Here is a 23498-nt window from a genome sequence, read left to right on the forward strand (position 1 = left end):
AGTGCGAACCAACCAATTACGTTTTTGCTAGACCGGAGCATGCTTATGCCCCGTGTGAATGTACCGTAAGGGTCAGAAAAAAGGGTGGTCATTGGGCAGACGTCATAACTGGACTTCTGGGGGAAAAATGCGATTAAACTGTAAAATATGAGTCATTTATAGAATATGAGGATATGTAGGATTACCCATAATTCATCAGCAACCAACCAAGTCTTGCATCAGCATATGGGATTCAGTAACTGGGATTAACACTTCAAGTGTGTAATTGTTGCAATAATTGTTTTGGATGTTTATTGACCTGACGTTATAAAGAGAGAAAATGCCCCGTAATCATGTTTTAACAGCAGAACCAACCAGACCCACAGGAGCCATTGGAAGCGGTCACATTAAGCGTCTCTCCTCTTTGCATGGCTGTACAGAAAATGAATAACATAAAGCTTCTAGCTCTGAGCTTTTAGACCTTCATACACACGAGGAACAGGCATCACACAGACACACAAACCGTTAAAGGGTATAATGGGGAAAAAACTGAGGATCCAGCAGGGTTTATGGAGAGGCATGAATCTTTAATAGCAGAGAAGTGAAGAAATGGGATATCAGTAAATGAAACTTAAGTGGATTTTCAGGCTTTTGAAGAATGAAGTTATTTAGTAATGTGCTGGGAGTAATGTGTGTATGAGGGAGAGGAGGGCTTGATTTTTCAAATCCATCGCTTTGACCATTAGAAGAATTATCTCATCCTGACGTGCTGTCTTATACGATTAGCCGGCACATTATTGGTTTTCTTAGAACTTTAATTATTAAGTCAACTAGATGCCATTTAGCACAGCTTTATTGTGGTTTCACGGCAACAACAAAAAACACTGAAGAACGAATGGACAGAGAGAAAGAAAAAGCACGGAAGAGAAAGAAAGAAAGAACAAAGAGAAAGAAACAAAGAGAAAAAGAAATGCAGGCAGGCAGACAGACAGGAATGAAGGACAGAAACTAAGTACAGACAAGCAAACAAACATACAGGAGGAAAGCAGGGTCGAATGAATAGACAGACAAACAGAAAAAACTGACAGAAAGGAACTCGAAGAAAAGAAAAAAAGAAAGAAAGAAAGGACAGGAAGTACGGAAGAAATGGATGGACGGATAAAAAAAACTGACCGACAGACGAAGAAAAGAACGGAAAGAAAAGAAAGAACAGACATGTGCAGGCAGGCAGGCAGACAGAAAGGAAATAAGGATGGACAGACAGAAAGAAAGAAAGACACTGACACACAGACGGACAAAAAAAAGGAAAGAAAAAAAAGAAAGAAAGGACACACAAGCAGGCAGACAGACAGACAGGAAGGAAGGAAGGACAGACAGACAGACAGAGTGACTGAAAGAAATTGACAGACACACAGACAAAGAGAAGAAAAAGAAAGAAAGAAAAAAAGAAATGACAGACACTGAGGCAGGTACAGACATGAAGGAAGGATGGACAGATAGAAAGACGGACAGGAAGGACAGACAGAAAGAAAAAAACTGACACACAGACAAACGAAGAAAAGAAAGAAAAAAGAAAGAAAGGACAGGATGTATAGAAGGATGGATGGATTGATGGACGGACAGAAAAAAAAACTGACAGACAGACAAAGAAAAGAAAGAAAAAGAAATAAAGAAAGAAAGGATACACAGGCAGACAGACAGACAGACAGAAAGAAAGAAGGAAAGAAAAAAAAACTGACACACAGACATAAAAAGAAAAGAATTAAAGATGAAAGAAAGAAAGAAAGAAAGAAAGAAAGAAAGAAAGAAAGAAAGAAAGAAAGAAAGAAAGAAAGGACAGACAGACAGACGGATGGAAAGACTTAAGAAACTAACAGACAGACAAAGAAAAGAAAGAAAAAGAAAGAAAGAAAAAAGAATGAGAGAAAGAACAGACGCGCAGGAGACAGACAGGAAGGACAGACAGACAGACAGACAGACTATAAGAAAGAAAGAAAGAAACTGACACACAGACAGATGAAGAGAAGAAAGAAAAAAGAAAGGACAGACATGCAGGCAGACAGACAGAAAGGAAGGAAGGAAGGACGGACGGACGGACAGACGGATGAACGGACATATTGAAAGAAACTGACAGACAGACAAACAAAGAAAATAAAGAAAGAAACTGACACACAGACAGACGAAGAGAAGCAGGCAGACAGACAGGAAGGAAGGACTGACAGACAGGAAGGAAGGACTGACAGACAGACGGATGATCAGACAGATTGAAAGAAATGACAGACACGCAGGCAGACAGACAGACATACAGACAGACAGACAGTAGGAAGGACAGACAGACAGACAGACAGACAGAAAGAAAGAAAGAAAGAAAGAAAGAAAGAAAGAAAGAAAGAAAGAAAGAAACTGACACACAGACAGACAAAGAAAAGAAAGAAAGGACAGACATGCAGGCAGGTAGACAGACAGACAGACAGACAGACAGACAGACAGACAGACAGACAGACAGACAGACTAAAAGAAACTGACAGACAGACAAATGAAGAAAAAGAAAGAAAGAAAGAAAAACAGAAAGAAAGACAGAAAGAAAGACAGAAAGAAAGAAGTTAAATTATAATCAGGCTTCTCTCTCTCAAACACACACACGCACGCACGCACGCACACACACACACACACACACACACACACACACACACAGTGAGTTTGCTGCATGAGACTTTAGCTTCCCAAGTGAATGGCGTTGAATTCGAGAAACACCCTTCATTGTGAGAAGAGAAAAACACCTCCTAATGTGTGAAGATCACAGATTTCTCTGCAATCACACCCATATCTGTCCTGCCTTCCACTGATACCCGCTTCATGTCCAACATCTCCCCTCCTTAACAGAAGCATCATCATCACCACACCATCTGTATATCCCAGAGTCATCTTCAGTCAGACCCTCCAATTTACATACCATCATATTCTCTTCCTCATCTCTTCCTTTATTTGTCCCGTATCTATCCTGCTAGCGTCTTACCTCTGTTTTTTATCCATTACATTTCCCATTTCTTCCTTCCATTTCACCCTTCTATTGCCTACTCCCTTACTTTTGAAATTTAATTTGGTGGCAGTCCTTCATAAATAACTTTCTCCCTGAGGAAGAGCGCACCCTTATTCAAACTCTAGCTCGGAGCACAAAGACATACTGATTAACAGACCTCTCTCTCTCTCTGTCTCTCTCTCTCTCTCTAATCGTCTGTTATCCAGTACTGCTGTTGTACTGTCCTGTGCTCTCCTGAGCGATGCATTAACATCCTGCAGCGCTGAAAGATTAATACTGTATAATTGAGGAGAGAGGTACCACAAGGGCTGATCCGTGGCCTAGATTAACATTATACAGTGTCGCGGGGTTAGCAGACAGTCGTCTATAATAAGCAGTGAACGCTACTGAGTGTAGATTAGATTTAGGGATGTTAGTCTAGTACGTTCCTAGATGACTATCAGTCATGTGAACTTTTACATCATCCGCCAATTTTTTCAGCTTACTGCCGCCATCTTGAGTATCGACCGAGTACCAGTAGGCTACTGACAAGCATTAGGCTAAGGAAGACAACATTTCGCACCTCGACTGTCATGAAAAGAAACGCTACTTTAAAACAAATATATCTTGGTTAGGGTGGTGATGCCTACTCGATCCCTGATGCGTTCTTCCAGCTGCTGTCCGCTGCTATCGAACAACACTAAGGCATGACACAACATGAAACTTTGCTCGAAGTATCACCTGGATCTCTACACATGAATGCAAGCATTGAGAACATTGTTTGTGTACACAGACTTTACTAAAAAGAAAGGTTTTGTACAACTGACTTTGGCTGTTTTGGTGTCCCCTCGCCATCTTTGCCAGACATAAAGAATCAATCTCCGAATGCGAATGAATGAATCTTATATGAGGGTCCTTTTTTAACTAGAACGCCAATATTGTTTTCACTTGCGACAAAACTACAAATTATCCGTGCATTTATATGGAACTATGCTTTAGGAGCTATCCATCTTTACTCTCCTCCCTCCTTACGTCACATTCGGAGATCGATACATTTTGACTGGAAAGATGGCGGCTAGCAGACACCAAAACAACTTAAGTCAGTTGTTTAAAACCTTCTTTTTAGTAAACTCTGTTGTACACAAACAATGTTCTCAATGCTCGAGTTCACGTATAGAGACACAGGTGATATCATGTTGTTTCGAGCCTTCTTATGCTGCGTTTACACCAGCCGCGGTAGAGGCGTCAAGCGAGAATTATTTCAATGTTAAGTCAATGTGAAGATGCGTTGACGCGCGCATGGAAGTCTTGCGGCGTGAATGAGGCGTTTAATGTGGTGCGGTAGACGAGATTCTGCCTCATTCTCGCGTCTAGTCGCTGCCTGTGTGTCTGTCCAAGGTCCAATGGCACGAATTGAGCGTCTGGCGCGGTACGCGTGAATAGTGCTTTTTGTGCATTTTGCGTTTCACACGAATTTGTGTGTGACGAGTTGAAAATTTAGATTTTCGCACCGCGTCAACCAAATACGCTTTACATTGTCCGTGAGCAGTCACCCGGAGCTATACAACACAAGTTCACAAGAGTGTCAGTGAGGACATTGGGCAACCTGGCAACCTGGTAAGTTGGTAACCCTGGTAACCATCTTGCAAACGTCTCGCATGGCACTTGCCCCTCCCACAAGAAGCGGATTTCGCCTCTGACGCACGTCAAATGCTTGCTTTTTCTGCGCGTCTACTTTGCTGTAGACGCACGGATGCATTCAAAATGTTCAAGCGGCAAACTAGAAGTGGTAGACGCGATTTTGATGCCTCAAGGCAGCTGGTGTGAACCCACGGTTAGTGTTGTAAAAATAGCGGTTTTGATGCTCACAACATATTGAAGGCATAGCTTCTAGTTCTTTTGCGACCACTTCAGGTACTCAAAATGGCGGAAGAGAAGTTTGAGATGTGAATGACGTCAGCTGATATTCATGAATAGTGGACTTTGTCCACTTCAATACTCTCCCTTCTCTGTCAGAAAAAATGGTCCAAAGTTGTTCCTTTTTCTGTCGCTGGGGTGGTACCCTAAAAGGTACCTTTTTGTACCTTTATGGGTATACAACACATTCAAATGTTGTCCATTATGGGGTACAATATTATAACCTAAGAACCAATTGTGTACCTTGAGGAACAATTTTGTACCAGTTCAGTTTTGGGGTTACAAAACAGTTAACTGTACCTTTGAAGGTACACAATCGGTCCTTAAGGAACAGTAATTTACCCCAAAAGGTACAACATTGTATTATATTTATATACCTGTATAGGTACAAAACGGTACCTTGGGGTACCTCCCCAGCGACAAAAAGGGACAGTTTTGTACCTTTTTTTCTGGCAGTGTTTTGTAAACAAGGAGCAGATTACCAAAAAACGAAGGCATGTATTTTGACATGACGCATTATGCAGATAGGTTCACATGACGCACCGAAACACATATTTTGAATTCGGAAGCGAAGTCACCGGCTGCCACTGGTAGCATGCATGTTTTTGGGGGGGAACTGTTTCTTTAAATCTGTCTTACATGGACAAAAGCCCAAAGTCTCTCTTAGCAATCCAAGAAACCGCTGCAGCAGTGTGGGATTATGGGTAACCACAGATCAGTCGGTAAGAGCGCTGCACATCATGCCACAGATTTTTAGTTCTCAAGGGCAAGCTGGAGAGGATGGGAGGGGGATTGGAGTGCCTGGTATCCTCAAACAAGCAGATACACTATTTCACAGTTACACGCTCTGGCTCATTATCCCTGACCCGTGGTGTCGAATCAGTGCTTGGCGTTTGAGATTCCAGGCTCATTTGTTTTCGAGCTGACCCGAGGAAGCCCCCACGCAGAAACTGCTGAGACTGACAAACGCAGAGGCAAAACTGTCAAAAAATGTCTATCCTCTAAGAAAATGAGAAGAGCGGCACGTTTTCCACATCGGTGCATTTTATGGTGGCATGAGAATGCTTTAAAATCATTCTTCCCATCACGCAAGGCTTGCTGGAGATGATTACACCTGTAGAGGAGCCGGGAAACAATGCTGCCGGGAGAATGGGAATAAATAAACCAAGGTGACGCAAAAACATCCATTGCATTTCCCAAAATAGCAATGCGAAAATGGATTCGTTCAATGTCACACTTGACCTTCATGGAGCGGAATTATTCATAAAATAATGGAAGATGAAAGGGCCTGTTCATTTTTTTTTCCAATTATAATTGATGCTGAAATGACACATTTGCAATAATACAGTATTGTTTCATCTTGGATGGTCTAGCATAGAGGTTTTTAAACTATGATAGCAGGGACCCCCACATATAATGAACCTTTAGCGAGGGACCCCTTCCAAAAATAATATTTCCATATCCATATTTTGTGACATTATGAAGACAGCAAAATGTTTAAAAACTTAAATAATTGGCTACACAGCAAACTTTTACATTTGGCTTCATCCGTTTCTCTTGAAATCTTCTGGGGGCCTGCTGGGGGTTCCCGGACCCCAATTAAAAAAAATCCTGGTCTAGCGCAACCATGAGATATAAACCAGAGTGCACAGTAAATCACAACGCTGGCTAGTTTTTTCTTTGACATAACTACAAACCTTAATCAGATGTTAAGGGTAAAATCAATATGTGTTGACTGCAGTTAGTGAGCAGCCATTAGATTTTATGAGGAACAGTCCGAGTCTCTCAGGAAACAGTTCTCACTTCATACACAGAGAGAGACAAAGTGAAAAAGAGAGAGACAGAGAGAAAGAAATGACACCCTAAATAAATACTTTCAACAAAAAACTTCCTGCAATAAAGCACTCGCCATTAGCTGCCAACACAAGATGAAAATAAAAAATCAGCTTTTTGAGGAAAAACATTCTCCGATATTTCTCAATTTAATAGACTTTTTTGGACTCAAAAGTTTAAATGCAGTAGAGCTGCAAATATCGATTATTTATTCAACCAATTAATTTATTGATTATTTTTTCCGATTAGTCACATTGTCTAATGATTCATATATATGTTTTATTTTTCACCTTAAACAATAAAATAGGCATTCATTAATAATTAAAATATAAAAAGTTAAACAAAAAAAATCTAACTGAATAAGCATCAAGATTAACACAAGTAAGCTAAAATGGCCTTCTAATATTTAATAAACAACGTTTACTATGGTTTTATATAAATGCATACCATAGAATACCTAACAAGAATAGCTTATGTTTGTTAAGGATCTCCGCACGGCCAGCTGGCTTTCTGTGTACGCTCTCAATGTGACAGTAACAATTTTTTTATAACTTCTTATTAATCGTTTAAAAATGTAAACAGTGTGACGCATCGACGCATTTCTGGCGATTAGGATGACGCATTGTTCCAGCCCTAAAACGCAGCTTCATAGGGCTCTAAACGATCCCAACTGAGGCATAATGGTCTTATCTAGCAAAACGATTGTCATTTTCGGCACGAAAAATAAAAAATATGCACTTTTAAAAAACAAGTTCTCATTCTTGTGTCAGTTAATTTTTTTACAATAAACTGACACAAAGACATTAATTTGTATCATTTCACATATAACAACATTGGAACGGTCCTTTTTCTCCACACATGACCTTACGACGTGCTTATGCATTACATAAGGCCGCGCTGGCGCATCACACAGCTAATGCAAGACGAGAAGTTGTGGTTTAAAAGTACATATTTTTTATTTTTCTTGCCGCAAATGACAATCGTTTTGCTAGATGAAGCTACGTTTACGATCTGAAACGAAAACGTAAAAGTGTTTGAGGGGGAAATCTCCGTGCATATGGTAATGCAAAAGTGTGTGAAATTCGATGTAGTTTGCACTCCAGGCGGCTAGGTGGCAATGTGAAGCACTGATAAACAAAAACACCAAGTCCGCACACTTGCGTACAACCTTCTCCTTGTTCTCCCAGGTCTAGTCCAAAGACGTCTGGTTTGCATGTGACGTAAACGCGTACGCGGCGAGAGCCACTGTGAGCAGACTTTTGCGTTTTTACCCTTAAGACGGGAACACGACGGTAGAGCATTTTTAAGACTTCCACTCTGGAGGGTGGTTTCACTTTTTGCGTTTTTAAGCCCCAAAAAGCCCCTCGTTCTCGTGTAAACAGGCCCTAAGACTCTTATGCCTCGGTTGGGATCATTTAGAGCCCTTTTAAACTGCATTGAAACTGTAAACTGTTGAGGTCCAATAAAGTCTATTAAATTGAAAAAAAACCTGAAATGTTTTCTTTCAAAAAAACGTAATTTCTTCTCGACTAAACAAAGAAAGGCATAAACATTTTGAATAAAATGGGGGTAAGTAAATTATCTGGATTTTTTTATTAAGAAAGTGGAGTAGTCCTTTAACCTCCCCAGTGATCCATAAACACATACACTTGGAGCATTGGACAGCTCACTGCTGCGCCCAGGGGGCAACAAAGGTTAAGGGACCTTGCTCAGGTCGCAACCTGCCAATCGTAAGATTCAAAGTGGCGACTTTCGGGTCACAAGCCAGACTCCCGAACCATTATCTGCCAAGTGGTTAATTCTCATGCATGCAAGCCTAAGTGCATATACCCCTTAATACTTAAGTTTACTAGGTTAATACTCATCTATTATATATATTAATTATACAACCAAACTAATCTAAATTCAGAAATGTAACAATGCCCATCCAAACACAGACACAAAAAATGAATGCTGATCAAAACCTCAGAAAGACAGAGATGATTATCTCAATCAAGTGTCACTGTTTTTTCAATTTCTCTCTCTCTTTTTCTCTCTCTCTCTTTCTGTAGCTCTATCTGTATTTCGCAGGCTTTGATGCATTGCCAGACGCTGTTTCTTTTAGCTGGTGGGTGGTTTAGAAAGCCGGCGTACAGCCACAGACCAGAGGGCAAGAATAAAAAAAAAAACTTTTTTAACAGATCTCTGTATCATAGCAGGGAATCAATGCGTCTTCCTGAATCTACAATGTATCTTACAGACCATTATACAGAGTACAAGCAGCGCTCAGGGCCTTGGGAATATGCACAAGAATTTGTTTGCTTTCGTCTTCAATGAGAGTTGGAGCAAAAGAAGGGCTAAAGGATTTTTTCTTATCATCATTTATCTTGCCTGTATCCTCCACTTGTGTAAATAGCAAAGGTTTGAATATGATGTAAAACTAAAACCTACGCAACATACATACTGTGAGCGTATACTAGCTACATATCACAATACTGCATTTAAACATTTAGCTACAGATGTATAATAGTATGATATGATACTGTACTAAATGCAAATATGTGTTATTAGTTTTTACTGATGCAATAAGCCTCAATTATACGTAGTTTTTTCTTTTTTTAATTAAGTCCAATTACATTGCTTTCTAATTAAGTAAAAGACTGCATGAGATTTGTGAGTTTTGGTGTGCGCTGGTTTAATAAAACTCCCACTTTATCCGTTTCCAACCGTTTGAGATTTGTTTAGCGGTATAAACAGCGTATGTGTGTGCGCGAACGCCTGTGTGCATGTGAAAGAGTATCTGTACTCGGTCAAACTCGTTCTCCTTCTGCCAATTACATAATTTAGTTAAGAATTTTAAGACGAGAGCTCCTCAACGTGACACCGCGAGCCATCTGTGGTGTGCTGGAGATAAGAGCGGCGTCTTACTCTGAAGATCTGGCAGCAGCGCAAACATCTCCAAACCCCAGGACGCCTGAGCTGATTTCTGCCAATAAAACATTCAGAGATGTTTGCTAATTACTTGCAAATTGCGTCTTTTTTAATAACGCCGCCTCTCGCTTGCTTGCTTCTTTTTTTGCGCTTGAAAAAAAAACAGTGCAGAAGTTGAGGCCCTGTCCTCGTGCAATCAAGATGTCACGTTGCTTAAAGACACCCATTTCTTAAAGTGAACGAAAGACGGCATCTAAGCAGGGAGATGGATTGATAGGACAGAAAAGTGCTGAGTGTGAAAGTGTGAAAATGTATTATCACTCCCTCTGCGCTGGTTATACCCCAGCTCTCCGTCCTGACAGAAACGCTCTGTCTTTTTCACACCAAACCCGTTTTTCTCTGCGGAAATCTCAGTTACCACCAACAGAACTTGTTTCTCATCTGAATATCTCTTGACAATAGTCTTCCACCCTGGCATTTTGGTGTTTGTTAAATAAGAGAGGGAAGTGCACAGCTCAACTGTCACCATTGTGCTGAAAGGCAAAATCTCTGAATTTGGATGAGACCTCATTCTGTAAGTTACGACCCTTCAAAAATACAAAGGTTTGTATAGGAATGGGCACTGAAAAAGCATCATCAAGCCCTTGCAGTAGTTTGATTTCACGCAAGAAACCTTCAGTTCAAGTTCACCAAAAATAATTTATTCATCTTAAATATGCATGCTCCTCCAAAAAGCCAATTTCTGATAAATATTCACACAGCTATTTTTAAATCACAACTACAAACGTACACACAAAAAAACACGTGTCACTGTCCAGGCTAAAGTCTAATAATCTAATGATGGGATATGAAACTTTAAAGTTTGATTTCAATTTTTGACATGATCTTACTCAGTCAATATGAAAGATATCAAGGTGTTATTTTTACAGAATGTTCTTCATGTAGGGTGATTTTATGCAGAAAACATTAAATCACAAAAAAATTACTTTAGTCTGGTTTTCGGAATGTGTCCTTCTGTGATCCATATAACAGCATGTGATAACAATGTTGAATAAAGAAATGAAAATGTTATATTAGGTGAAATGTTGCTTTAGGAAATAAGACTCAAACAATATTCCCACCAGCATTTTCTACTTAAATCCCATTCCTGTATAAAGAGTTGTACATGTGTCCCATTATGCTGAGCCTGCGGAATGCTTTATTAAAACACATCTGTGAGCAGCCGGACCTTCTGTCATTCCCTTCAGCAAAGTGTTTCGACTCACATGTATTGCAGCCTTCATTCAGGAATGACTATGGACCTCTATGACAGGATCTCTGGACCAAAGCTACGTAATTTTGCACAGAGACGTATATGTTCATTGGGGCGCGTGACTGTTGGCATTAAAAATGGCAAAATTGCAATTAGACATGCTGTTCTCCATTCAAATCTACTATGGGCTGTTCACAAAAGATATCTTCTTAAGTTCTTGTCTCTGCGCATTTTTAATTACAGATAGAAAGCGGGCGCGTAATGACCGCATGCATGTTTATGGAAAGTAACCGATTTAAACTTTGCAAACCGTCTTTGGATACCTACAACTGCTCCTAGATCAGCTATTTTAACTTTAAAGGGCTAAAACACAACATTAAGAAAGTATTAAACGCATCACTTTGTTCTGCAGTTGATTTACTTTAGATCCCCAAAAGGCTTCACGTTCATTCCGAAAGCGCGACAAAATTTGACTTCAGACAGATATCGTTTCTGCGCGCCGATTTTAAATCGGATTAATTAATGAGTCTAGTCTCACTGGATTCGAATCCGCTTCTATTAATGATGTAATGCTCTTGAGGAATCAAACACTTTCTCAAGGAGTGAACCTATAAATGGATCGGCATCTTTAAACCTTTCAGTATTTAATGTTGACTTATTGAGTAACTAAAAATATGTCAATTAGCATACGTTTACTGGTTATATCGCGCGCGTTTCTTTATCCAAAGCGACTTTTCCATATAACCTAGATTTGTAGTTTAATGAATCTCAGGTACAGGATACTTGTATATATTTTGCCAATAGTGTGTTAAAATAACTATCACGAATATCAAACAGGATAATAAATTATACTCGTCATCAATGTTTGTCTTCAGTCAGAAATACACAAAACACTGCGTAAAAGAATGTTGCGTTAAAGAGGTGACTGGGATACAGCGGGACATACCTTGATCAAGAAGCCGTAAGGAGTGTTGAAAGGAGGGATCCAGAGAATCCTTCTCCGCCATCAGTTGTGGCAGGTACTTTTCGATATCCATCTCACCCAGCGCGTCCGGTCCAATAAAAAGCTTGTGGGTAAAGACAGATATCCTTCTTTTGTCCTAAAGCAAACCAGACAAAATGCGCACCGGTCATGAAAGGGAAAAACCCAGGGATTCTATGAACAGCCGATGAGCATCTACAACATAAGCAGGAGTTTGGGTTTCTCTATAGCTGCGCTGTGGATAACTACTGCCATGCGCTTTCCAGGTTCGCTTTTATCCCATCTGCGGGAAATGCGCCGATGCGTCCGTCACACGCGCGTCCTCCGGTCAGACTGGCGCTCTCCACTGTAAACAAGCGTTTTCAAGCTCCCCCTGTTGTATCCACAGGCAACAGCGGCACGTCCCAAATCCTTCGTTGATTGGATGTGGCTGGTGAGGTATCGGGTACCCACATGTCAATCAATCTAAGAGGGCGGGGCGCGCAGGAATTGTCCAAGGTGCTGCAATTTAACAGTACTGTAGCTTATTTGAGAATGTGGTGGTGATGTTTGCAACATACTGGGAAGAGACCTATCTATACTTAAAAATAAAGCCTGGCAAAGAGTCTTTAGGAGTGCAGAAAGTATAATTTCAAAATTAGTAGGCAATACACTTAAATGCAGGGTTTGTGCATCCCTCCGGGCAAGCTAGCAGGGAGACCAGAATGATTCCTTAGACAAAAGGTTTAAAATGCATACATCTTTATTGAACCCACAATATTATAAAACCAAGTTGGGTCAAAAGTAACTTTACAGCTGCAGGGTTACCAACCACACTCTGTCTCCAAGTCAAAACACAGTAAAGATGATGCGTACAGCCTTGAAGACATGAAGCATCCTTAGAAAATGTGCTAAAATTCAATTTAAACCTTTGAAATTAACAGCCACAACATTTACAGAGAAACCCACTGGTTCACTTATCAAGTTCTTTGTGTTTGTGTGTTTGGTAGCACTTTTAATGTGGCAGCTTGCTTGCACAAAGAAAAAAACATTGTCTTGCTTCTTGTGTGCGTCGTCTCCTAGACCCAGTCGTTGAAAAATGGATTGTTTTGGTTAAGCGCTCTCGGATTGCTTTCCCTAAAGAGATAGGGAGCCAAAGGAAGGTAAAAAATCTATTCACCTATCTGCTGCCCTTTGTCTTTTTGAGAATGGAGGAGTGCAGTGGATGTGGGTGAGGAGGTGAAAGGTCAATCTAGGACCCTCTCACATACAGTACAGGTTATCAAAGATCCTTAAAGGTAAAGTTCACCCAAAAATGCATTTCGTGTACTGTATCCTGAAGTGGTAGAGGCCAGCACAGATGGTCATGCGTCGAACCCAGGGAACACACATAATGATAAAATGTATACCTTGTAATGTCGCTTTGGGTAAAATAATATAAAAGTAAGCCCTAAAGTGTGGTCTAGTTTCTGATAATGAGAAATAATGTCAAACTTTTCTTTTGTTTGAATGTGTTTATTATTGACAATACAAAGGTGGAGGTTTAGGTGGGCGCATTGAACTGCAGGCTAAGCTGAAGTTGCATAACTCTGAATGTCAAGGTTCTGACGAGGCAAACTCCATCTTCACCAACCCTCATGCACGGTTCTGAGAGAGCGGAAAAAGTATACGAGGATACTTTAATGTTCATCCACAGTAAACTTTGAGATGTGCTGTATGTTTACTGTGTGGAACGGGCAGCTTGAAGCAATCGATGAAATGTTTATTTATAGCTACCAGTGGGTTGAGAAAATGGAGAGGTTAGCTCTGGGAACAGCTAAAGTTAACGGCACAGAAGGGATGGAGACAGTAAGTTGGTGTATGTATATGCAATGCTATGCTGGGAATGAAAAAATACTTTTTGTGAATATGGAGGCATTAAAGAAGGGTGTAGAACATTATTCTTAAAAATATAGGTGCTATAAAAGGTTCTTCTGCCATAGACTGCACTGGTTGTGTAAGTCGCTTTGGATAAAAGTGTCAGCAATATTTAGACTTTATAAAGAATAAAGTTTTTAGGTCATTTAAAGTTGACGGTTTAATCTTAGCTAGAGACCATTAAAAACGAGCTCAAATGCAATAATCTCTTCTTTCCTGAAACATGACTTATTTATAGATGTATGTTTGCCATCTGGCGCTATTCTCCTCCACTGTTTCGACACAAGATAAATCTGATCCATTAATGGCCGCTTGTCTTAACATCCTTCTACTAATTGCAATGTATCACACCATAAACCGATAAATAAACTTTGCTGGGTGGTGTGGTTGAATATAATGGGTGGGTTGCAGAGACGGAGCTCCCGGTGGACGAGCGCAGGGCTCGTTACTGTGACAGAGCGCGCTTTTAATCATAGCGAGGGGAGGTTACCTGCTCGGAGACCCTCCATTTAATATTTGTCTCATAAATACAATGTTAATTACCCAGCCGAGGGGAGATGACTGACACCCTGGGGTGCTATGCATCTTTTTTGTCCTCTCAACAAGAAGACAAACATCTGCAGGCATTTGTTTTCACTGCCCACAAGTGTTATGTGTTTTGAGGTAAAACTATTATTATTCCCTTAGAAAAATGCGATTAGTAAAGTAACCACATGGAGTTTTATGATATTTGTAAACCACAAGTTTACAACTGTATCAGGAACCATAGTTTAACTGTGAAATGCTCTTATAGGCTATAGCTCTGTGGTTGCTTTAGCAATGTAAAAGGTCATGGGTTCAAATCCAGGGAACACACGTTGATAAAAAATGCATACTTTGTAAAGTACTGGAAGAAGTCGCTTTGGATAAGCGTCGGCCAAATGCATAAATATATATAATTAAATGGTAATGAATATCCACCAAATACCTGGTTGCTTTAACTATAATAAAACCAAGCCCACAGGTAAAAATACTGTATTATAGGCCTACTTTTGTATTAACTATAGTAAATTGTTCCACACTTTAGCTTATTACAGTACTTTATATCATGAAAATCTGACTTTTTTCGTGTTTAAGTGCTATAATTGGGTCCACCTAGAAAATGTGATAAAGATCAACCCAGCAACTTAGTTTTGGTAAACCATTCTGTGTAAGCGTGTGAAAAAAATAGGTCATTGAAATTTGGCTCCCCTTGTTATGTCAGAAGGGGATAATACCGACCCTTAAGGGCGATTTATAGTCGTGCGTAGGTCCTACGGCGTAGCAGCGACGGCGTAGGTTCCGCGTCGGTTTTCATTTATACTTGTGTGTCGCCGTCCGCGTCGACGTGCAAACACACGCGAAACCGCTGGTTGGCAGTAATCACGCGTGTAACCACAGTAGCAGCAGAACTCGTCACAGAAGAAGAAGCTAAGCAAGTTAACCCACAAACGAAGAAGAAATAGCAACTTGTTGTGTATAATTTGAGAAGACCAGCAATGATGGAAGTAAATAAACAGCGACTTGTGTTTCAGTTTGAGTTAAATCACTCCTCAACTTGGCTCATCTTTGTTTTCACCGTCTCAAACGGAAATACCTATGACGCAGTTTTTCTACCTGACGGGAGGGGTTCTGGTGGACCAATCACAGCGCTTACAGTCCGCGTAGAGCCGACGCGCTGTTAGAAATTTTGTGAGGTGCGCGTCAGGCTACGCAGAGCTACGCAGAGCTACGCAGAGCTACGCAGAGCTACGCACAGGCTACGGATAGCCTACGCCGTAGCTACGCCGTAGGACCTACGCACGACTATAAATCGCCCTTTAATCTGCACTATCCAAACACAGCACTGCCATTTAGTGCAGAGATCAGCTCATTTGCATTTTAAAGGACACACCAAAAAAGGCACATTTTTGCTCACAATTTTAACATGCTAATATAAATTATATATATATATATATATATATATATATATATATATATATATATATATATATATATATATATATATATATATATATATTTTTTTTTTTTTTTTTTTTTTTTTTTTTTGAGCTAAAACTTCACACATGTACTCTGAGGACACCAAAGATTTATAAAAAAGTCTTTAAAATTAAAATTCTGTCATCATTTACTCACCCTCATGTTTTTCTAAACCTGTGAATTTCTATTTTCTGATGAACACAAAAGAAGATATTTTGAGAAATGATGGTAAACACACAGCAGCAAGTGACCATAGACTTCAATAGTAGGAATAAAAAAAACATGATGGAATTTAATGGGTATCGTCAACTGTGTGCTTACCATCATTTATCAAAATATTTTCTTAGTCATTTATCACAATACTTCCACAATATTTTTTCCTACTATGGAAGTCAATGGTCACTTATTGCTGTGTGTTTACCATCTTTTCTCAAAATATCTTCTTTTGTGTTCATCAGAAAAAATTCATACAGGTTTAGAACAACATGAGGATGAGTAAATGATGACAGAATTTTCATTTTAAAGTGAACTATCCCTTTAATGTTTACTAGTACAACAATATTCAGTGGTAGCTTATTAATTAGTGAATTGATAAACTAGCAAATACTATAGAAATTTTACCACAGTTTACTGTAGTAAATAGTACAGTTTTTTTCCACGTGGGAGGCTACATTTTAAAAAAGCAACTCTTAAACCCTTCCGGTTCAACTTTGAGTAGCATTGTCTTGTAAACCTGTTACGTTTAAAGTGTAATCCCTTTTTGGTGAGCAATGACGTTTAAAAACTGCATATTCTTGCATTTTAAGTGGAAACACTGACTCCTCATGGCCACAAAAGGTACTGCAGCAGTTACAAAAACAATAAAAGTGAATCACAAAAGTTTGGAAGCTTATTTGACTTCTAGTTGCATTTAAGCCATGTTCCAGTGATTCCACCCAAATAAAAAAAATTATGTAGTATACTTTAGTGTATTTATTATAGTAAACTGTAATAAATTGAAGTACAAAAAATTACTTTCTTATAGTATTTTTGTCTTGTTTTTAATAAAAAATATCTAAAAATTCTTAAATTAAGATATATTTTCTTGATAAGCAAAATGACCTAGGAAAATAAGTCTAGTTTTTAGACAAAAAAAAGACATAAACTTTAAGTAAATAAGTGCTTAAAACAAGCAAAAATCTGCCAATGGAATAAGAAAAATGTACTTAAACACTAAATTCAAGAAACATTCAAGAAAAATTTGCTTACCCCATTGGCAGATTTTTTTGCTTGTTTTATGCACAAAATCACTTAAATTGTACATTTTTGGTCTAAAAACTAGACTTATTTTCTTGGGTCGTTTTGCTCATTAAGAAAAAGCATCTTAATTTAAGAATCTTTAGATATTTTTACTGAAAACAAGACAAAATACTAAGAAATTTCTTGTATACACTGCAAAAAATTACTTTCTTGGTATTGTTTTCTTGTTTTAAGCACAAATATCTAACAATTCTCAAGTCAAGATGCATTTTCTTGATGAGTAAAATAACCTAAGAAAATAAGTCTAGTTTTAAGACCAAAAAAAATCTAATTTAAGTGAATTTGTGGATTAAACAAGCAAAAAAATCTGCCAATGGGGTAAGCAAAAAATCTTGAGCTTTTTTCTTAAACACTACATTCAAGAAAAATTTGCTTACCCCATTGGCAGATTTTTTTGCTTGTTTCATTCACAAATTCACTTAAATTAGATTTTTTTCTAAAAAATAGACTTATTTTCTTAAGTAATTTTGCACATCAAGAAAAAAAACTTTTTTTTAGATATTTCTACTGAAAACAAGACAATAATACTAAGTAAGAAAGTCATTTTTGCAGTGTAGTAAATAGTGCCCTTTGTCCTATTAATTAATAACAGTGAATTAATAAACTGTACTAAATACTATAGTATACTTTAATATTTACTATAGTAAGGATCAAATACACTATTAGTATCTAGGAGTATCTAAAGTTTACAAGTTTAAAGTATATACAGTGTTTTTTTTTCATGCAAGATTCATGTCAGACAAACTCGGTACTGATCATAATCAATAAGATGTTGTAATTTAAATGCTGACTGTGCCGCTGAGTTTATATGCACTTTGCATATTGCTGATGAATAGCGATAAATTTGACTTATTTATAAGTGCGCAAGAAAGTACTACTTATTTAGCTGGTTTATGAGAAGGCAAGTTTGTGCAGAAATATGTTAGCAATCATTCTCTGTGGCAGCGCAGGAACTATAAAATACAGAACAACTTTAATCACACAACTTATGCATATTCTTGGTGCTTTAATTATTGTACTAGTGCTTAAAAAGCATGCTGTATTTGGTGAGGTAGTAAAAGAGACACAAAGAATGATCACATTGCAATGTAGAAACTTAACTGTCAGCTGTCTGGTTGTGCATTGCATAAGCAGCGCAAAAGATTGTGGGTTCGATCCCAGGGAACACAGATACTGATGAAAATGTATACCTTGGGATTAAAGCATCTGCCAAATTCATTAATGTAAATGTAGGACTCGAAGAAAGCATAGAAGAAGAGGGTCCCACCCACCTGTAAAAGAAAACAAATTCTGATTTAAATAACACAAACTTATGAGAAATTACCAAACATGTTGGCCTACTTTTTAGAAAAAAAAACAATAAAGTTTTGGCACTTTGAATAAAAGAAATTAAAGCCAATTAAATAAATAAAAAATATATATATATATAAACAGTGATCCCCTCCACAACAATGTTTGCTGTTTTTTATTCTAAACCACACATATGATACATCGCCGAATAAATATAGTAAGGTTACAGTTTAAACGCTCATTTAGTCCAATGCACCCGGTTCGCATTCACACACACACCCATCCGTTAAATGGCCATTCAAACAGACTGATCTGGCAAGCCCTGATCCATCACATGCATTGATCTCCTTTCCTCCCTTTTCTCCTCTTTTACTGTCTCTTCTCTTTCACACTTTCGCTCTCTCTCATTCTCTAAAGGAAATCGTAATGAGGAGCTGTCAGCTCAATCCAGGTAAACAAATCAATGCCACCTAGGCCGAGAGTATTCACAAGGTCAACTGTCTCACTCGCTTTCCCTGTCTCCCCTTGGCTCTCTCTATTTATGATCTCGCACACCCACACTTTCTCTCTCTCTCTCTCCGGTGTCCTTTCTAGGTTTCACAGTCCTGAAGTCCAGAGAGATGAGATGAAATGAGCTGAATCAACCGAATCGGACCTCTGCAAACGAGAAGGACCATCAACCGCCTGCTATTTTAAACTTCTGGTTGGCATTGCACATGCACAATAATTTGGAGTAAATTTTGGAGGAGGTTAGTCCTGAAACTCTGTATCATTTCGGATTAAATGCACAAATTCAGGAAAATGACGCTGGTAATTTTCTTCACAATCGCACGACGCTTTGCACACTCAACAGGGCTTGGTATGATTTGCTTGCCTAGAGATGTTGGCTGCCTCTCTTTGGGTGACCTAACCAGTGTCTGAATCATGGACTACAAAAGTATTATTTACTTAGCAATCCAAGGTTTAAAAGGCTTTAATCTGTCACTTCAGAAATTAAATACCATGATACTATAGGAGGACGTGAAATTCTTCAGTTTGTCTGCAGAATTAATTGAAGAAAAATAAAGACTCACAAATTCAATTATTCTTTGCCAAGCTGAAATTTGCATGTGAGGTGCTCGTCTCGTGATAGGCTGAGAAACAGTCGTCTCCTAATTCAATTACACAAACGCAGGTCTCCTCCAGGAGCAGACGCGTCAAAATTACAACCTTTCAGAAGAAGTCGGCCTAACCAGAGATGACTCGAAATGCAATTAACATATTTCTCCCATTGTAAGCGCTGAATGGTGGCCGCAGGGGACGCTTGCGTGTCTTGGCCTGTCAGGATTTCAGCACAGCAGAAAATAGATAGAGAAATCCACACGTCCATCAAACCATGGAGAAGGGAGGTTGGGTGACGAAAAGGTATGAGAATAGTGCAAGAGAAAGAGGCGAGAGAGAGAATTCGTGAGCGAGTGCTGGCTGTCAAAAATCCCCGACAGGCAGCAGATAGCGAAAGGACTTTTTTCTGTAAATTCTGCATGGAACATTCAGTCGTTTCCACAGTTAACGAATGAATGCGACTGCCGTGATGGACACGCATAAAAATGGTCCTAGAAACTAGTAAGATGTGTCAAATCAACTTCGCATCTTCTTTCGCTGCCGCAATCATCAAGATTACTCATGGATGTGATGTTGTGAATGTTTTGGTGGCAAAAAATTAAGTGGAAAAGTCATTTCAGAGAATCGTTTCTAAACACAAATTATAGAAATGTATTGCTGAAACACGTTACATGTACTATGCTGTTTTAAAGAACTGAACCATAACTTCATATTGCAATGACACATGCGTCCTCACTACGGCACGCCCCTTACGGCTAATAAAGAAGTGGGTACACTCCATGCCATCTACTAAAGAAGTGTGTATACTCCATGCCATCTAACAAAGAAGTGGGTATACCCCATGCCATCTAATAAAAAGTGGGTACACTCCATGCCATCTATTAAAGAAGTGTGTATACTCCATGCCATCTAACAAAGAAGTGTGTATACCCCATGCCATCCAATAAAGAAGTGGGTATACTCCATGCCATCCAATAAAGAAGTGGTATACTCCCCGCAATCTAATAAAGAAGTGGGCAAACATCATGCCATTGAAAAAAAAGAGGGTGTACTCCATGCATTCCAATAGAGAAGTTGGTACACTCCATGCCATCTAATAAAGAAGTGGGCATACTTCATGACATCCAATAACGAAGTGGGTATACTCCATGCCATCCAATAACGAAGTGGGTGTACTCCATGCCATCCAATAAAGAAGTGGATATACTCCATGCCATCCAATAAAGAAGTGGGTATACTCCATGCCATCCAATAAAGAAGTGGATATACTCCATGCCATTCAATAAAGAAGTGGGCAAACTTCATGCCATTCAATAAAAAGTGGGTGTACTCCATGCCATTCAATAAAGAAGTTGGTACACTCCATGCCATCTAATAAAGAAGTGGGCATACTTCATGCCATCCAATAACGAAGTGGGTATACTCCATGCCATCCAATAAAGAAGTGGGTATACTCCATGCCACCAAATAAAGAAGTGGGTATACTACATGCCATCTAATAAAAAAGTGGGTATACTCCATGCCATCTAATTAAGAAGTGTGCATACTCCATGCCATCTTATATAGAAGTGGGTATACTCCATGCCATCCAATAAAAAGTGGGTATACTCCATGCCATCTAATAAAGAAGTGGGCAAACTTCATGCCATTCAATAAAAAGTGGGTGTACTCCATGCCATCCAATAAAGAAGTTGGTATACTCCATGCCATCTAATAAAGAAGTGGGTATACTCCATGCCATCCAATAAAGAAGTGGGCATACTTCATGCCATTCAATAAAAAAGTGATTATACCCCATGCCATCCAATAAAGAAGTGGGTATACTCCATGCCATCTAATAAAGAAGTGTGCATACTCCATGCCATCCAATAACAAAGTGGGTATACTCCATGCCATACATAAAAAGTGGGTATACTCCATGCCATCCAATAAAGAAGTGGGTATACTCCATGCCATCTAATAAAGAAGTGGGTATACCCTATGCCATCCAATAAAGAAGTGGGTGCTGCACTACAGCACTGGGCAGCGGCCAAATCTAAGCAATCTAATAACAAACATTACAAACACATTGCTGTTCGAACACAAGTTATCTTTTAGTGTCATCAAAATTGAGAATCTGTCTTGGCATTTTGATTTCATTCCAGATTAATATTTAGCATCGGTTACAGAAAGGAAATGAAATTGTAGAAAATTATTGAAATAATTTGACTCGAAAATCATCTAGCAAGATCGTGGAGCCAAAGATTGAGAACGATTGCTTTGAAATTGGTTTAAAAAGCCACTCTTTGAGAGGCAATTTCTCTAAAGCAGGTAATAAGTATAGCCATCAGAACATTCTCATGATCAAATTTGATTTTGCTCTCAGCATAAAAGCCCATGACTTCAAATTCTTGTCGTGTGCTAGGAAAATGGCAGCTGGTCCAAAATCACTTTACTTTCTGCAATTTCTATACATTGCCAACATAATGAATAAGTGCTTGAGGCAGCCAGCAGTAGGATGTATTCAAACTTAATATAGCGTGATGGTCAGCTTGAGAGGGTTTTTAGCAGAGTTTAAAGAAACGAAGATTTCTGGTTGGAGTGATTCCTCCACCTCTTCCTCCTCCAGATCTCCAGGAACTGCTTGTTGTGTGGGAGGCAGGTAGGAGGGAGGGCCCTGCTCCTCTGCCTCAGCTCCTCTCTCCCTCCCTCTCTCTCTCATATCTTGCTTTTTCTCTTAGAGGAGTCTTCCAGCGTGATCGCGGGGGCGTTTTAATAGAAGAAGTCTTAGAAGAAATACTGCATTTTGTTCACATATGTACTTATTATACTAAATGTTTTCAACAAGTGTTACACCAGTTCAGTCCAGCGCCATGTTGATTCCAAAACGAGGCTGTGACTGCTCATCCAAGGGGCGCAAATTCAAAATATGTGTTTGGATTGTTGATCAGTCTTCACAAAACTTTACTTACTACACTGGTTACTGGTCGGACATCAACTTTAGACAGATTCATATTTTAAGAGTGTTGATGCTGGCTGTCTCGCAGTGGGGTGCTGTATGTGTGCCTACAATGTAAGGTCAGATGAATGAAACAGGGACTGCAAACCAAATATATTGATCTGACCTCTGACTTTCCCTCTGTGTGGAGAGAAACTCCATAAGTAATGAGATGCTGGGATTTCAACTACTGACCAAAAAAGAGAGAGAAAGAAAAAACACATTGAGCTCCGAACTCCAACTAAGACATCAGACTTTACTCCAAGGAATAAAAAATAAATCCAATAACTTACAGTATAGCTTATATCATCATGATAACGGTGTTAGAAACCCAACTAAAAAAATAAAGTGTTCTTCACAGCATTGCTATAGATCAATTATTTTGGTTTTCCAAAGAATCTTTCAATCAAAGCTTTGTAAACTAAACATTTCTATATTACCAACAACATTTTGTGCAACAAAAATGTTATGTGGATGTTAAATGTTATTTATTTAACCATACAGCCAGATAAAGAACCCTTCAGGCTGATCTCACGGAAAGTCGTGTTATAGTAAATACGCAAAATTTGATTCATTTATTTGTGTCCATGACACAAAATTCATCTTTTTTCGTGTCACTTGCACAAATTTCTTTATGCCCGTTGCACTACTTTCTTTTTCATTTCATTTTACTTATTGTTTTCTCATTGTTTTTCATGTCATGACATTTGCATGTTTGTTATTTTCAGATAACAACCGTTCAATCTAATAACACACGGTAACCTGGATGCTGCAAATCATTTTTCAGGTGCAGTTTAAAATTTTACAAAAATGAAATATAAATATGTATTTATATTTACAAATTATTAAACCAAATAGTGTGCTCATGACATTTGCATGTAAGAGTAAACAGGTTTTCCTCATAGAAGATCTGCATTAGTTAAAAATCAGGAAAAAATTCAAATAAAAATCAATGTTCCTTATCTTACTTATATGATGATGTAATAAGCGTGATAATATACAGGCAGCCGGTTGTTATCATGAAATAAGCCCCTTTAGTGTTATA

General features: G+C 38.8%; 1 protein-coding gene across 3 annotated transcripts in view; it reads right to left on the reverse strand.

The window, feature by feature from the left end:
* The window catches only part of khdrbs3 (KH domain containing, RNA binding, signal transduction associated 3), a 453020-nt gene that overhangs the window by 161154 nt on the left and 268368 nt on the right, over nt 1–23498 (reverse strand). For 2 of the 3 annotated variants that reach the window (XR_010543904.1, XM_065285828.2), the window contains exon 1: nt 11857–12225. The exons of the other annotated variant lie outside the window; for it this stretch is intronic. Coding sequence is in view for 1 of the 2 variants with exons in the window: in XM_065285828.2 (XP_065141900.1) it covers nt 11857–11947 (91 nt within the window). In the remaining variant the exon portion in view is untranslated. Of the gene's footprint in view, nt 1–11856; nt 12226–23498 lie in introns of those variants that run through there. 3 annotated transcript variants of the gene reach the window in all.

The sequence above is a fragment of the Paramisgurnus dabryanus genome, chromosome 19 (genome assembly GCF_030506205.2).
Source record: "Paramisgurnus dabryanus chromosome 19, PD_genome_1.1, whole genome shotgun sequence".
In the NCBI taxonomy this organism is placed as follows: domain Eukaryota; kingdom Metazoa; phylum Chordata; class Actinopteri; order Cypriniformes; family Cobitidae; genus Paramisgurnus; species Paramisgurnus dabryanus.